This window comes from Pithys albifrons, chromosome 7, assembly GCF_047495875.1.
Source record: "Pithys albifrons albifrons isolate INPA30051 chromosome 7, PitAlb_v1, whole genome shotgun sequence".
Classification (NCBI taxonomy): domain Eukaryota; kingdom Metazoa; phylum Chordata; class Aves; order Passeriformes; family Thamnophilidae; genus Pithys; species Pithys albifrons.
The window spans coordinates 1,532,532-1,545,469 of NC_092464.1; the positions used below are offsets into that span (position 1 = coordinate 1,532,532).

Below are 12,938 nucleotides of genomic sequence, written 5' to 3' on the forward strand. Positions count from 1 at the left end.
GGACATCAGTGACCTGCTGGCAGTGCCCCCCTGGGTGAGCTGCCCCCTGGGTCACCCCTTACCTGCTGCAGGACCTGCCACACCATGCAGGTGGTGTCCCGGGACCCAGAAATGAGGTAGATGCCACAGAGGTCGAGGGACAGGCAGGTGACAACATCTGGGACATGCAGAGGGACACCATGAGGTCCCATCCCACTGCACTCCACACCCTGACTCCATGGGATGGCACCAAGAGGTGTTTTGGGATGTGGAACTCCTGCCAGTCCCAATCCAGGAGGTGTTTCAGGATGTGGAATTCCCGCCAATCCCACTCCAAGAGGTGTTTTGGGATGTGGAATTGCTGCCAATCCCACTCCAGGAGGTGTCTTGGGATATGGAATTGCTGCCAATCCCACTCCAAGAGGTGCTTTGGGGTATGGAATTGCTGCCAATCCTACTCCAGGAAGTGTCTTGGGATGTGGAATTGCTGCCAATCCCACTCCAGGAAGTGTCTTGGGATGTGGAATTGCTGCCAATCCCACTCCAGGAGGTGCTTTGGGATGTAGAACTCCTGCCAATTCCACTCCAGAAGGTGTTTTGGGATGTGGAATTGCTGCCAATCCCACTCCAAGAGGTGTTTTGGGATGTGGAATTCCTAAAAATCCCACTCCAGGAGGTGTTTTGGGATGTGGAGTTTGCAGCTAATCCTCATCTCATTCCAAGAGATGTTCTGGGGTATGGAATTGCCACTACCCCATTCCAAGTCATCTTTTGGGATATGGAATTGCTAATCCCATTCCAAGTTATGTTTTGGGGTACGGAATTGCCACTATCCCACTCCAAGTCATGTTCTGGGACACGGAATTGCTGCCAACCCCACTCCAAGTCATGCTTTGGGACATGGAATTGCTGCCAACCCCACTCCAAGTCATGCTTTGGGATGTGGAATTGCTGCCAACCCCATTCCAAATCCTATTTTGGGACGTGGAATTGCTGCCAACCCCACTCCAAGTCATGCTTTGGGATGTGGAATTGCTGCCAACCCCATTCCAAATCCTATTTTGGGATGTGGAATTGCTGCCAACCCCACTCCAAGTCATGCTTTGGGATGTGGAATTGCTGCCAACCCCATTCCAAGTCATGCTTTGGGATGTGGAATTGCTGCCAACCCCATTCCAAATCCTATTTTGGGATGTGGAATTGCTGCCAACCCCACTCCAAGTCATGCTTTGGGATGTGGAATTGCTGCCAACCCCACTCCAAGTCATGCTTTGGGATGTGGAATTGCTGCCAACCCCATTCCAAATCCTATTTTGGGATGTGGAATTGCTGCCAACCCCATTCCAGCCCTGAGAGGGCACCTGCATTCCCAGCAGAAGGAGACACTGGGCGATGCCCCTCACCCGTCCCTGCCTCCCCCCACGGCCCCTCCAGGCCCCCGAGGGGGTCCCAGCCCAGCCCCCCCCACCCTGGGGGCTGCCATACCGATGTGCCGGGTGATGTGTGCCACCACCTTGCCCTTGGCCAGGGAGGTGACACGCAGGCTGTTGTCCCAGTGGCCGCCGCTGAAGAGCAGCTTCCCGTCGGGAGACACGGCGAGGGTGCGGGCGCTGAGCTCGGTGCCAGGGGCAAAGGGGCCCTGCAGCACCCGCTGCGTCCTGCCAGGAGGGAGGGACGAGGTGCTGGGCAGGTGGCACCTCCAGGGACCGTCCCCAGGGGCCACGAGCCCGGGGCACTCACTTGGCGTTGGACACGGTGGGGTCTTTGGTGAAGCTGAAGTAGTTGGAGATGTTCTTGTCGTAGGGCAGCCAGTTGTGGGTGCCCAGCACGCCGTTGGCACTCACGGTGACCTGGGCAGAGGGGGAGGTGGGGATGATGCCCCTCCCACCACCACAGCCCTCCTGGTTTGGTGCTGGAGCCCTCGTGGGCTGGCAGACCCCCCCAGTGGCACTCACCAGGACGTCGGGGGATCCCTGAGTGATGAAGGAGTGCGCCTGGCTCTTGGGCACCACGGCCTGCACCAGGGGCACCCCATCGCTGATGCCCTGTGGGGACACACCAGCTGCCCTGTAGGCACCTTCCTGGCCACCCCTACCCCTCCCAGTCCTGCCCAGGGACCCCCAGGGTCGTCCTCACCTCCACAAAGAAGGACTTGAGCTGGTCCAGGTGCTGGAAGACGTTGGGCGAGCGGGTGTCGAGGCGTGCCAGCCGCTGGGCAGCGCCCTCCGCCGACAGCCGGGCAGGGTGGGGCTCCTGGGGGGCAGGGAGCCCATCACAAGGGGGGCACCCCCAAAAGGGGATGCTTTTGGGGGCTGGGGGGCCTGAGCTACCTTGAGCAGCTGGCAGGGCGTCTGCCCGAAGTTGCTGATGATGCCCTCCAGGGCCTTGCGCTGCGTCTCGTCGGCGATGGCATCCAGGTCCACGGCCCCTGGGGGTGAGGATGGTCACGAGGGGCCACCTGGGAGGTGCCCCCCACCTCCCTTCCCCACGGCTCACCCTCGTAGGTGCAGTAGTAGAAGACATTGAGGGCCTCCACGGCGGCCGGGCCGCGCTGCTTGTACCCAAAAATGAGGTCGATCCACTCGTGGAGATGGGCTGAGACATACTCCGACTCCTGATGCCAAGGGGGGGCATCAGGGAGGGCTGGGAATGCCCCCAGCCCCCTGGGACCCCCCTGTGGGGTGAGCTCCCCCCTCTCACCAGGGCCCTGCGGTGCTGGAGGATGAAGTCCTCGCGGGAGCGCGCCCACCGCGGCAGCACCACGTCCCCAACCTTCTCGTTGGAGAGCTGGAGACAGCCCAGGTCGAAGCCTGTGGGTGGGGGGAGTGTGAGAGACTGGGATGGTGATGGCTGAGGGCTCAGACAACCAGCCACTTGCAAAACCAGCCCTTCCCCATGTCCATCTTCACTTCTATGCCCTTCCTTATGCTCCATCTTCACCTTTGCCTTCATCCCCATCCCCATCTCCACCTTCAGAGGTGACCACGACAAACCCACCTTTGTCCAGCAAGGAGCTGCTTTTGAGGCAGAGGAGGGAAGAGGCCGCTAAGAAGCAGATCCTGGGAGGTGGGACAGTGCTGTTTATCTGCCCATGTCCTCCCTCTCACAGCTGGCTCAGGTGTGACACTTTCTTCCCCCAGGGGACATTCCCACGTGGGGCTGAAGGTTTCCATCCCCTCTGGTGGGGCACAACTGGCTCAGCTGTGCTGGTCGTGTCTTAGAAGGGCCATAAACCATCAAAGCCCCCTGGAGTGACCCCAGACCCATCTCTGGGTGTTCCCACCAGAACCTGAAGGTATTTGAAGCCACTGAACGTTGAGTTTCGTGGCCTTCCCCCGCCCTGGTGGACCCAGAGCAGGAGCAGCCACAGCCAGGTCTCATCCTGGCCCCACAGTGGGCACATCTCCCCCTCCTCTCACCTCTCCCTTCTCTCTTTTGCCCTCTACAGTTTCTTCAAGTGAGAACTTTATACTTTTATATTCCTAAATTTCTATAGATAATATTAACCCAAATGGCTCCACCCCTGCTTTCCACTGCAACCAAAGTGTTCTGAAATAAACCCTAAATAATAAATAATACATAATAATATACTAATACACAATATATATCAATATAATTACATATTAACTTTGTAAAATATATAACATTATATACTTTTATATTCCTATATTTCTGTAGATAATTTTAACCTAAATGGCTCCATCCCTGCTTTCCATTGCAACCAAAGTGTTCTGAAATAAACCCTAAATAATAAATAATACATAATAATATACTAATACACAATATATAATATTATATCAATATAATAACATATTTTTATAAAATATATACCATTATATACTTTTATATTCCTGTATTTCTGTAGATAATATTAACCCAAATGGCTCCATCCCTGCTTTCCATTGGAACCAAATTGTTCTGAAATAAACCCTAAATAATAAATAATAATAATATAATACACTAATACACAATATATAATATTATATCAATATAATAACATACTGACATTATGAAATATATAACAATACATTATATACTTTTATATTCCTGTATTTCTGTAGATAATTTTAACCCAAATGGCTCCACCCCTGCTTTCTGTTGCAACCAAACTGTTCTGAAATAAACCCTAAATAATAAATAATAATAATATAATATACTAATACACAATATATATCAATATAATTACATATTAACTTTGTAAAATATATAACATTATATACTTTTATATTCCTATATTTCTGTAGATAATATTAACCCAAATGGCTCCATCCCTGCTTTCCATTGCAACCAAATTGTTCTGAAATAAACCCTAAATAATAAATAATACATAATAATATAATACACTAATACACAATATATAATATTATATCAATATAATAACATACTGACATTATGAAATATATAACATTATATACTTTTATATTCCTGTATTTCTGTAGATAATTTTAACCCAAATGGCTCCATCCCTGCTTTCCATTGGAACCAAAGTGTTCTGAAATAAACCCTAAATAATAAATAATACATAATAATAAAATATACTAATACACAATATATAATATCGATACAATACCATATTGACATTATGAAATATATAACAATACATTATATAACAATATGTATAAAATATACATAATATTATATAATATAAAATAGATAATATAACACAAGATTAATAATATAATATTATTATAATATTAATAATATTAATAATAATATTATTTATAATATTATAAAAATATGATGGTAATAAACAATAAATATATATAAACAGTGCTGCTTGAGGGGTGTTTTAAGAAGACCCTCAGTTCAGGGAGGGACTCAGAGCCCCCCAGGTGGTCCCTCTTACCGTTCTGGTTCTCCAGGAACTCAGGGAAGTAGAAGAACTCCGGGATGAGCTCCTTGACATCCACGGGGTTCTCCATGCGCGCCTGCCACGCCGCGGGCACCGAGTGGAACTGCCGGTCCGAGCAGTCGAACCTGGCGGCACAGCACACCCGGTTGGGGGCTGTCTGTGCCCCCCAGAGTCCCCTCCCTGGGCTCCCCCGTGCCCACCTGCCGCTCTGCAGCTGGATGTGGAGGGTGGTGAAGGGCTCGGTGCGGATCAGGTAGTGCATGACCCCCGCGGCGTTGGAGTAGTGGGTGCCATAGTGGAACTTGTCCACGGTGCCCGTGGGGTCCTCGAAGCTCTCGTACCTGGGGGCGAGGTGGGGTGTGCCCCCCGTGAACCAGCTGGGTGCCCCCTGCACCCCCCCACCCTTGGTTCTGGGGGGGACTCACTTCTCCTTCACATCCCGGGCGTGCCGCTCGTTGGCCACCCCGATGGGCTTGGACAGGTCCCGGAACACGGCGGGGTTGGAGAGGTCGAGGGTCTCCGAGACGTAATCCCTCAGGATCCACGGGAACTGGGGGTGTTGGCAGGGAGGTGGGTGAGGCTGGGGGGCACAGGCTCGCTGGGGGGGTGGTGGGGGGCACAGGGGGCTCACCACGGGGTACTGGGACAGGTCATTGTAGGTGCGTCCCGCGATCGTGTTCAGCTGCATGAGGTACTCGAAGTTGGAGATCTCGCGCAGGACCCATTTCTGGAGCGAGGGGAGAGGGATGAGATGGGCTTTGGAAGGGCAGGAGACAGGGCAGACACCCCATCCCATGGCAGTCCCCATCCCATGGCCATCACTGGCCACAGACCATCTCTGGTCCCACGGCTGTCCCCAGTTCCAACCATGGCCATCCCTGGTGTCTCTGGTCCCATGGCTGTCCCCTGTCCCAACCATGGCCATCCCTGGTGTTTCTGGTCCCACGGCTGTCCCCAGTCCCAACCATGGCCATCCCTGGTGTCTCTGGTCCCATGGCTGTCCCCAGTCCCAACTATGGCCATCTCTGGTGTCTCTGGTCCCATGGCTGTCCCCCGTCCCAACCATGGCCATCCCTGGTGCTGCAGCTGTCTCTGGTCCCATGGCTGTCCCCAGACTCATGGCCATCTCCATTCCATGGCAATCCCTGGTTCCACAGCTGTCCCCAGTCTCATGGCCATCTCCACCCCACTGCCATCCCTGGTTCCACAGTCACCTGGTCCAATGGCCATCCCCTGTTCCGTGGTCATCCCTGGTCTCAGACCATCCCACGTCCCATGGCTGTCCCCAGTTCCGTGGCTATACCCACCCCATGGCCATTCCTGGTCTCACAGGTATCCCCAACCCTCCAGACATCCCCAATTCCATGGCCATCCCTGGTTCCACAGCCATCCCTGGTCCCAGAGCCATCTCCAACCCAAGGCCATGCCCGGTCTCACGGGCACCCCCATCCTATACCCATCCCTGGTCCCACAGCCATCCCTGGTCCCACACCATCTCTAGTCTCAGAGTCATCCCCCTCCCACAGCCACCCCTGGTGCCATGGCCATCTCCAACCCAAGGCCACCCCTTGCCCCAGAGCCATCTCCGTCCCACAGCCACCCCTGGTTCCAGAGCCATCTCCAACCCAAGGCCACCCCTTGTCCCAGAGCCATCCCCATCCCACAGCCACCCCTGGTCCCATGGCCATCTCCAACCCAAGGCCACCCCTCATCCCAGAGCCATCCCCATCCCACGGCCACCCCATCTCCCATGAGCATCCCCCTCCGTGACATCCCCCTCCCTTTATCCATCTGAGCAGGGGACATCTGGGATGGGGATGTGCATGGGTGGGGCAGTACCTGGGTGAGCCCCGAGGCTTTGAGCAGCTCCTGGGGGGACCGGCTGCCGAAGTAGATCTGGTTGGGGGGCCGCAGGCCGAGGATGCAGGAGTACACCTTGTTCCTCACCTGGAGGGGACAGCAGGGGGGACATGGAGTGACCAGAGCCTGGGCAGTGCCGTGGCCCTGGGAGGTGCCTGGGGTGGGGTAGGGGCATCCCACCTTCTTTTTGAAGTTGAGGAAGTAGTTGGCCTGGTCGATGAAGAAGAGCTCGAGGGCGGAGCGGCGCAGGTTGTAGCGGCGCAGGTGGACCTCGCGCAGGTGGGACAAGGGGCGCTTGAAGTCGTAGCCAATCCCTGCCAAGATCGGCATCACCACCCACCCAGACCCCCCTTCCCAAGGCAGGGAGGGGGCTGGGAGAAGCGCACCCCAAACCAACCATGGGTGACGGGTTCTGGGGCAGGGAGGGGGTTGAGAGAAGCCCACCCCAAACCAACCATGGGTGACGGGTTCTGGGGCAGATGGGTGGGCAGGGGTGCGCTGGGAGAAGCCCACCCCAAATCAACCATGGGTGGTGGGTTCTGGGGCAGATGGGTGGGCAGGGATGGAGCTGGGAGGTGCCCACCCCAAACCACTCATGAGTGATGGGTTCTGGGGCAGATGGGTGGGGCTGAGAGAAGCCCACCCCAAACCAGCCATGGGTGACGGGTTCTGGGGCAGGAAGGGGGCTGGGAGAAGCCCACCCCAAACCAACCATGGGTGATGGGTTCTGGGGCAGGAAGGGGGTTGAGAGAAGCCCACCCCAAACCAACCATGGGTGACGGGTTCTGGGGCAGGAAGGGGGTTGAGAAGCCCACCCCAAACCAGCCATGGGTGATGAGTTCTGAGGGAGATGGGTGGGCAGGGGTGCGCTGGGAGAAGCCCACCCCAAACCAACCATGGGTGGTGGGTTCTGGGGCAGATGGGTGGGCAGGGATGGAGCTGGGAGATGCCCACCCCAAACCACTCATGAGTCATGGGTTGTGGTGGAGAGGGGTGGGCAGGGGTGGGGCTGGGAGAAGCCCACCCCAAACCACCCATGGGTGATGGGTTCTGGGGCAGATGGGTGGGCAGGGATAGTGATGGGGTTGGGAGAAGCCCACCCCACACCAATTACAGGTGATGGGTTCTGGGGGAGATGGGTGGGCAGGGGTAGGGCTGGGAGAAGCCCACCCCAAACCACCCATGGGTGATGAGTTCTGGGGCAGATGGGTGGGCAGGGATAGTGATGGGGTTGGGAGAAGCCCACCCCACACCAATTACAGGTGATGGGTTCTGGGGGAGATGGGTGGGCAGGGGTAGGGCTGAGAGAAGCCCACCCCAAACCACTGGTGGGTGATGGGTGCTGGGGGAGATGGATGGGGCTGAGAGAAGCCCACCCCAAACCACTGGTGGGTGATGGGTGCTGGGGCAGATGGGCCGGGTGGGGGGTCCTCACCCCCCTCAGGGCTCACACGCCGTTACCTCCCTCCGTCTCTTCCTTCTCGCTGCTGCCATCATAGAAATAGACGTGCTGTGTGGTGACCTCCAGGCGCCCTGGCACCACGGCCACCGTGGTGATGAGCTCGCAGTCCTCCGACACCACCAGCTTCTCCCGCTGGCTCTGCTCCTTGGGCTCTGCCCTGGGGGGCACAGCGGGGTGAGGAGACCCCGGGGACACCCCCAGGCTGGGCCAGCTGGTGCCGTGGCAGGGCAGGGGGACACTCACTGGGCATCCAGCACGGGGAGGTCCTCCTCGGCCAGCTGGTCATCCTCCAGCTCGCTCACCTTGGCCTCCTTGGCCATGGCGAGCGGGAGGGACTCGGTGGGGCTTTGCAGGTGGTCGGCTCCTGAAATGAGGAGGGGTCAGCAGGTCCCCCCAGCCCACCCAGAGCTGGGGTACAAGTCCTGTGAAAGGCCCCCAGATTCAACGCTGTCCATGACAGCTCCCAGCTCAACCCCACGCCCGCTGGCATGAGGGGACCCCCGGGTGTCCCAGTGCCACCAGTCACAGAATCCCAGACTATTCTGAGTTGGAAGGGACCCCCAAGGATCATCGAGTCCAACTCTTAAGTCAATGGCCCACAGAGGGGATTGAACCCATGACCTTGGCATTATCAGAACCAAGTTTTAAGTCTCACCCAGGTTGTCCCGTAGGGCGCTGGCCTCCAGGTGTTGGTCAAAGTTGAGGTTGGGCACCAGCTTCAGCCTCATCCTGGAGTAGGTCTCGGCGCTCGACAACTTCCAGCGAACCTCCGGTGGGTTCCTGAGGGGCACAGGGGGTGAGGCACCGCAGGGACCCCCAGCCATGCCACCCCTCCCTGGGCACGGGGCAGGGGCTCACCGGTCGGCCCAGGCGGAGCGGGGCGAGGTGAGGAGGCGGCACAGGGACCTCCACTGCTTCAGCACCGTGCTGTGGTGGTTGTGGGCCTGCTTGAGGACGTTGGCGTGCCGCGCGTTCTCCGCCCGGCAGCGCTTCCCCACCGGCTCCAGCACCAGCTCCTGCCGAGGCAGCGCCACAGTGAAGTGACAGCAGGGCTGCGGCTTGGGGACATCCCTGAGGTGAGGGGCACCTTCATGGGGGGCCTCCCCAGGGCAAGGAGAACATCCCCAGGTTAATGTGCTTGGGGGGAGCAGAACTTCTCCAGGATGATGCCCCCAGGATGATGACACATCCCTGGGATAATGTGCCCAGGATGAGGAGCACATCCCCTGGGTGACATCCTTGGGATGAGGAGCATGTCCCCAGGACAGGGAGCAGGACCCCAGAATGACAGCCTAAGGATGAGGAGCATGTCTCCATCATCCTGTCCCCAGGATGAGGATCATGTCCCCAGGATGACATCCTTGGGGTGAGGAGCATGTCCCCAAGATGAGGAGCACATCCCTAGGATGAGGAGCACATCCTTTGGATGACATCTTTGGGGTGAGGAACATGTCCCTAGGCTGGGAAGCAGGTCCCCGGAGTGACAACCTAAGGGTGCGGAGCATGTCCACATCATCCTGGCCCCAGGATGAGGAGCACGTCCCCTGGGTGACATCCTTGGGATGAGGAGCATGTCCCCAGGTCAGGGAGCAGGTCCCCGGAGTGACAACCTAAGGGTGAGGAGCATGTCCCAAGTATGAGGAGGGGTCTCTAGAATGAGGAGCACATCCTTTGGATGACATCCTTGGGGTGAGGAACATGTCCCCAGGACAGGGAGCAGGTCCCCAGAGTGGCAACCTAAGGGTGAGGGGCATGTCCCCAGGATGAGGAGCAGGTCCCCAGAGTGGCAACCTAAGGGTGAGGAGCATGTCCCAAGTATGAGGAGGGGTCTCTAGGATGAGGAGCACATCCTTTGGATGACACCTTTGGGGTGAGGAACATGTCCCTAGGCTGGGAAGCAGGTCCCCGGAGTGACAACCTAAGGGTGAGGAGCATGTCCCCATCATCCTGTCCCCAGCAAGAGGATCATGTCCCCAGGATGAGGAGCACATCTTCTGGATGACATCCTTGGGGTGATGAGCACACTCCCAGGATGAGGAGCATGTCCCCAGGATGACATCCTTGGGGTGAGGAACATATCCCCAGGATGAGGAGCATGTCCCCAGGATGACATCCTTGGGGTGAGGAACATGTCCCCAGGATGAGGAGCATGTCCCCAGGATGACATCCTTGGGGTGAGGAACATGTCCCCAGGATGAGGAGCACACTCCCAGGATGAGGAGCATGTCCCCAGGATGACATCCTTGGGGTGAGGAACATGTCCCCAGGATGAGGAGCATGTCCCCAGGATGACATCCTTGGGGTGAGGAACATGTCCCCAGGATGAGGAGCACACTCCAGGATGACATCCTTGGGGTGAGGAACATGTCCCCAGGATAAGGAGCACACTGCAGGGTGACATGCCAGGGGTGAGGAGCAGGTGGTACCTGGAACATCTTCCTGCTGGCCGCCTTCTCCTGCTCCCGCCGCTGGGAGCTGCTCATCATGGCATCGTAACAGGCGTTCCAGAAATTGGACATGTGGTCGTGGCTCCTGGCAAAGGTGTCCATCTCAAACTGGGCCATGGTGGGTTGCACCTGAGAAGACCAGGACGAGAAAAAAGGTGTTTCCAGGGCCTCACCTCCACCATCCATCCCCCAGGTTCTCCTCCAACCACCACACCCACGTGCTTCTCGATGAAGCCCCTCCACTCTGGGGTGGTGCAGAAGAGCTGGAAGTCCTCGTAGAAGGTGGGGCTGCCGTTGGTGGGGGGCAGCGAGGGCAGGAAGAGCTGCAGCTGGAGGGTCTCGTAGCACTGGTCCAGCAGCGTGCGGACGACGGGCACCAGCCAGGAGAACGCCTCCGACCCGGCCTCCAGCGAGCGCCGCAGCGGCGTCTCCAGCTTCCCCAGCAGGTAACAGGCCTCGTCCCGCCGGGGCGCTGAGGACGTCTGCAGGACGCTGTGCAGCTTCACGTACGCCAGCGAGGGCAGCTGAGGGGACACGGGTGTGGGAGGGGGCCATCCATGGGCTGGGATCCCACCATGGGAGACATGGGAGGGGGCCATGCCATGGGCTGGGATCCCATAATGGGAGACATGGGACATGGGATGGGGCCATTCCATGGGCTGGACACCACTATGAGCCCAGCTAAGGGACATGGGATGGGGCCATTCCAAGGGTTGGGATCCCATCATGGGAGACATGGGACATGGGATGGGGCCATTCCATGGGCTGGGATCCCATCATGGGAAATATGGGGCATGGGATGGGGCCATGCCATGGGCTGGGATCCCACCATGGGAAATATGGGGCATGGGATGGGGCCATTCCATGGGCTGGGATCCCATCATGGGAAATATGGGACATGGGATGGGGCCATTCCATGGGCTGGGATCCCATCATGGGAAATATGGGACATGGGATGGGGCCATTCCATGGGCTGGACACCACTATGAGCCCAGCTAAGGGACATGGGATGGGGCCATTCCAAGGGTTGGGACCCCATCATGGGAGACATGGGACATGGGATGGGGCCATTCCATGGGCTGGGATCCCATCATGGGAAATATGGGACGTGGGATGGGGCCATGCCATGGGCTGGACACCACCATGAGCCCAGCTGGCAGACATGGGATGGGGCCATTCCATGGGCTGGGATCCCATCATGGCAGACATGGGACATGGGATGGGGCCATTCCATGGGCTGGGATCCCACCATGGGAGACACGGGACATGGGATGGGGCCATTCCATGGGCTGGGATCCCACCATGGGAGACACGGGACATGGGATGGGGCCACACCATGGTCTGGGATCCCACCATGGGAGACACGGGGCATGGGATGGGTCCATGCCATGGGCTGGGATCCCATCATGGCAGACATGGGACATGGGATGGGGCCATTCCATGGGCTGGGATCCCATCATGGGAGACATGGGGCATGGGATGGGGCCATTCCATGGGCTGGGATCCCATAATGGGAAATAAGGGACATGGGATGGGGCCATTCCATGGGCTGGGATCCCACCATGGGAGACATGGGACATGGGACAGGGACACCCCAAGGTTTGGGATCCCAGTGGGAGCCCAGCTGGAGGACAGAGGATGGGGCCACCCTGAGGGTTTGGGATCCCACTGGGAGCTCAGTTGGAGGACAAAGGATGGGGCCACCCCGAGGGTTTGGATCCCACTGGGAGCCCAGCTGGAGGAAAGAGGATGGGGCCACCCCAAGGGTTTGGATCCCAGAGGGAGTTCAGCTGGGGGGACACAGGACATGGGATGGGCCCAGGATCCCAGCACAAGCCCTGGGAAGGGGGGACCCACCTGGGGGTCCTGCAGCAGGATGTACCCAAGGAGGACACGCAGACCTGTCTGGGCCATCTCCTTGAGGTCGGAGGTGCCATTGGCCAGGTGGAACCAGACGCCCAGTTTGTCCAGCAGGCTGTTCACCCCCTCGTAGATCTGGGGGGGGGCATGGTGAGACCCTCCTGGGCAGCAATGCCACCCCTGGGCAGCAATCCCACCCCTGGGCAGCAGTGCCACCCCTGGGCAGCAATGCCACCCCTGGGCAGGAATCCCACCCCTGGGCAGGAATCCCACCCCTGGGCAGCAATGCCATCCCTGGGCAGGAATCCCAACCCTGGGCAGCAATGCCACCCCTGGGCAGGAATGCCACCCCTGGGCAGGAATCCCACCCCTGGGCAGCAATGCCACCCCTGGGCAGGAATCCCACCCCTGGGCAGCAATGCCACCCCTGGGCAGGAATGCCACCCCTGGGCAGGAATGCCACCCCTGGGCAGCAATG

General features: G+C 57.8%; 1 protein-coding gene across 4 annotated transcripts in view; it reads right to left on the reverse strand.

Annotated features, from left to right (window-relative positions):
* The window catches only part of NBEAL2 (neurobeachin like 2), a 55,165-nt gene that overhangs the window by 6,496 nt on the left and 35,731 nt on the right, over nt 1-12,938 (reverse strand). For 3 of the 4 annotated variants that reach the window (XR_011698240.1, XM_071559866.1, XM_071559867.1), the window contains exons 30-49: nt 12,458-12,595; nt 10,819-11,124; nt 10,580-10,729; nt 9,012-9,169; nt 8,809-8,933; nt 8,397-8,517; nt 8,153-8,310; nt 6,671-7,005; nt 5,463-5,558; nt 5,257-5,381; nt 5,032-5,172; nt 4,826-4,956; nt 2,680-2,789; nt 2,476-2,593; nt 2,310-2,407; nt 2,116-2,232; nt 1,935-2,024; nt 1,720-1,829; nt 1,465-1,637; nt 63-157 (exon numbers count right to left, since the gene is read on the reverse strand). Coding sequence is in view for 3 of the 4 variants with exons in the window: in XM_071559866.1 (XP_071415967.1) it covers nt 63-157; nt 1,465-1,637; nt 1,720-1,829; nt 1,935-2,024; nt 2,116-2,232; nt 2,310-2,407; nt 2,476-2,593; nt 2,680-2,789; nt 4,826-4,956; nt 5,032-5,172; nt 5,257-5,381; nt 5,463-5,558; nt 6,671-7,005; nt 8,153-8,310; nt 8,397-8,517; nt 8,809-8,933; nt 9,012-9,169; nt 10,580-10,729; nt 10,819-11,124; nt 12,458-12,595 (2,895 nt within the window). In the remaining variant the exon portion in view is untranslated. The remainder of the gene's footprint in view (nt 1-62; nt 158-1,464; nt 1,638-1,719; nt 1,830-1,934; nt 2,025-2,115; nt 2,233-2,309; nt 2,408-2,475; nt 2,594-2,679; nt 2,790-4,825; nt 4,957-5,031; nt 5,173-5,256; nt 5,382-5,462; nt 5,559-6,670; nt 7,006-8,152; nt 8,311-8,396; nt 8,518-8,808; nt 8,934-9,011; nt 9,170-10,579; nt 10,730-10,818; nt 11,125-12,457; nt 12,596-12,938) is intronic. The other variant, XM_071559868.1, reaches the window with a different exon arrangement.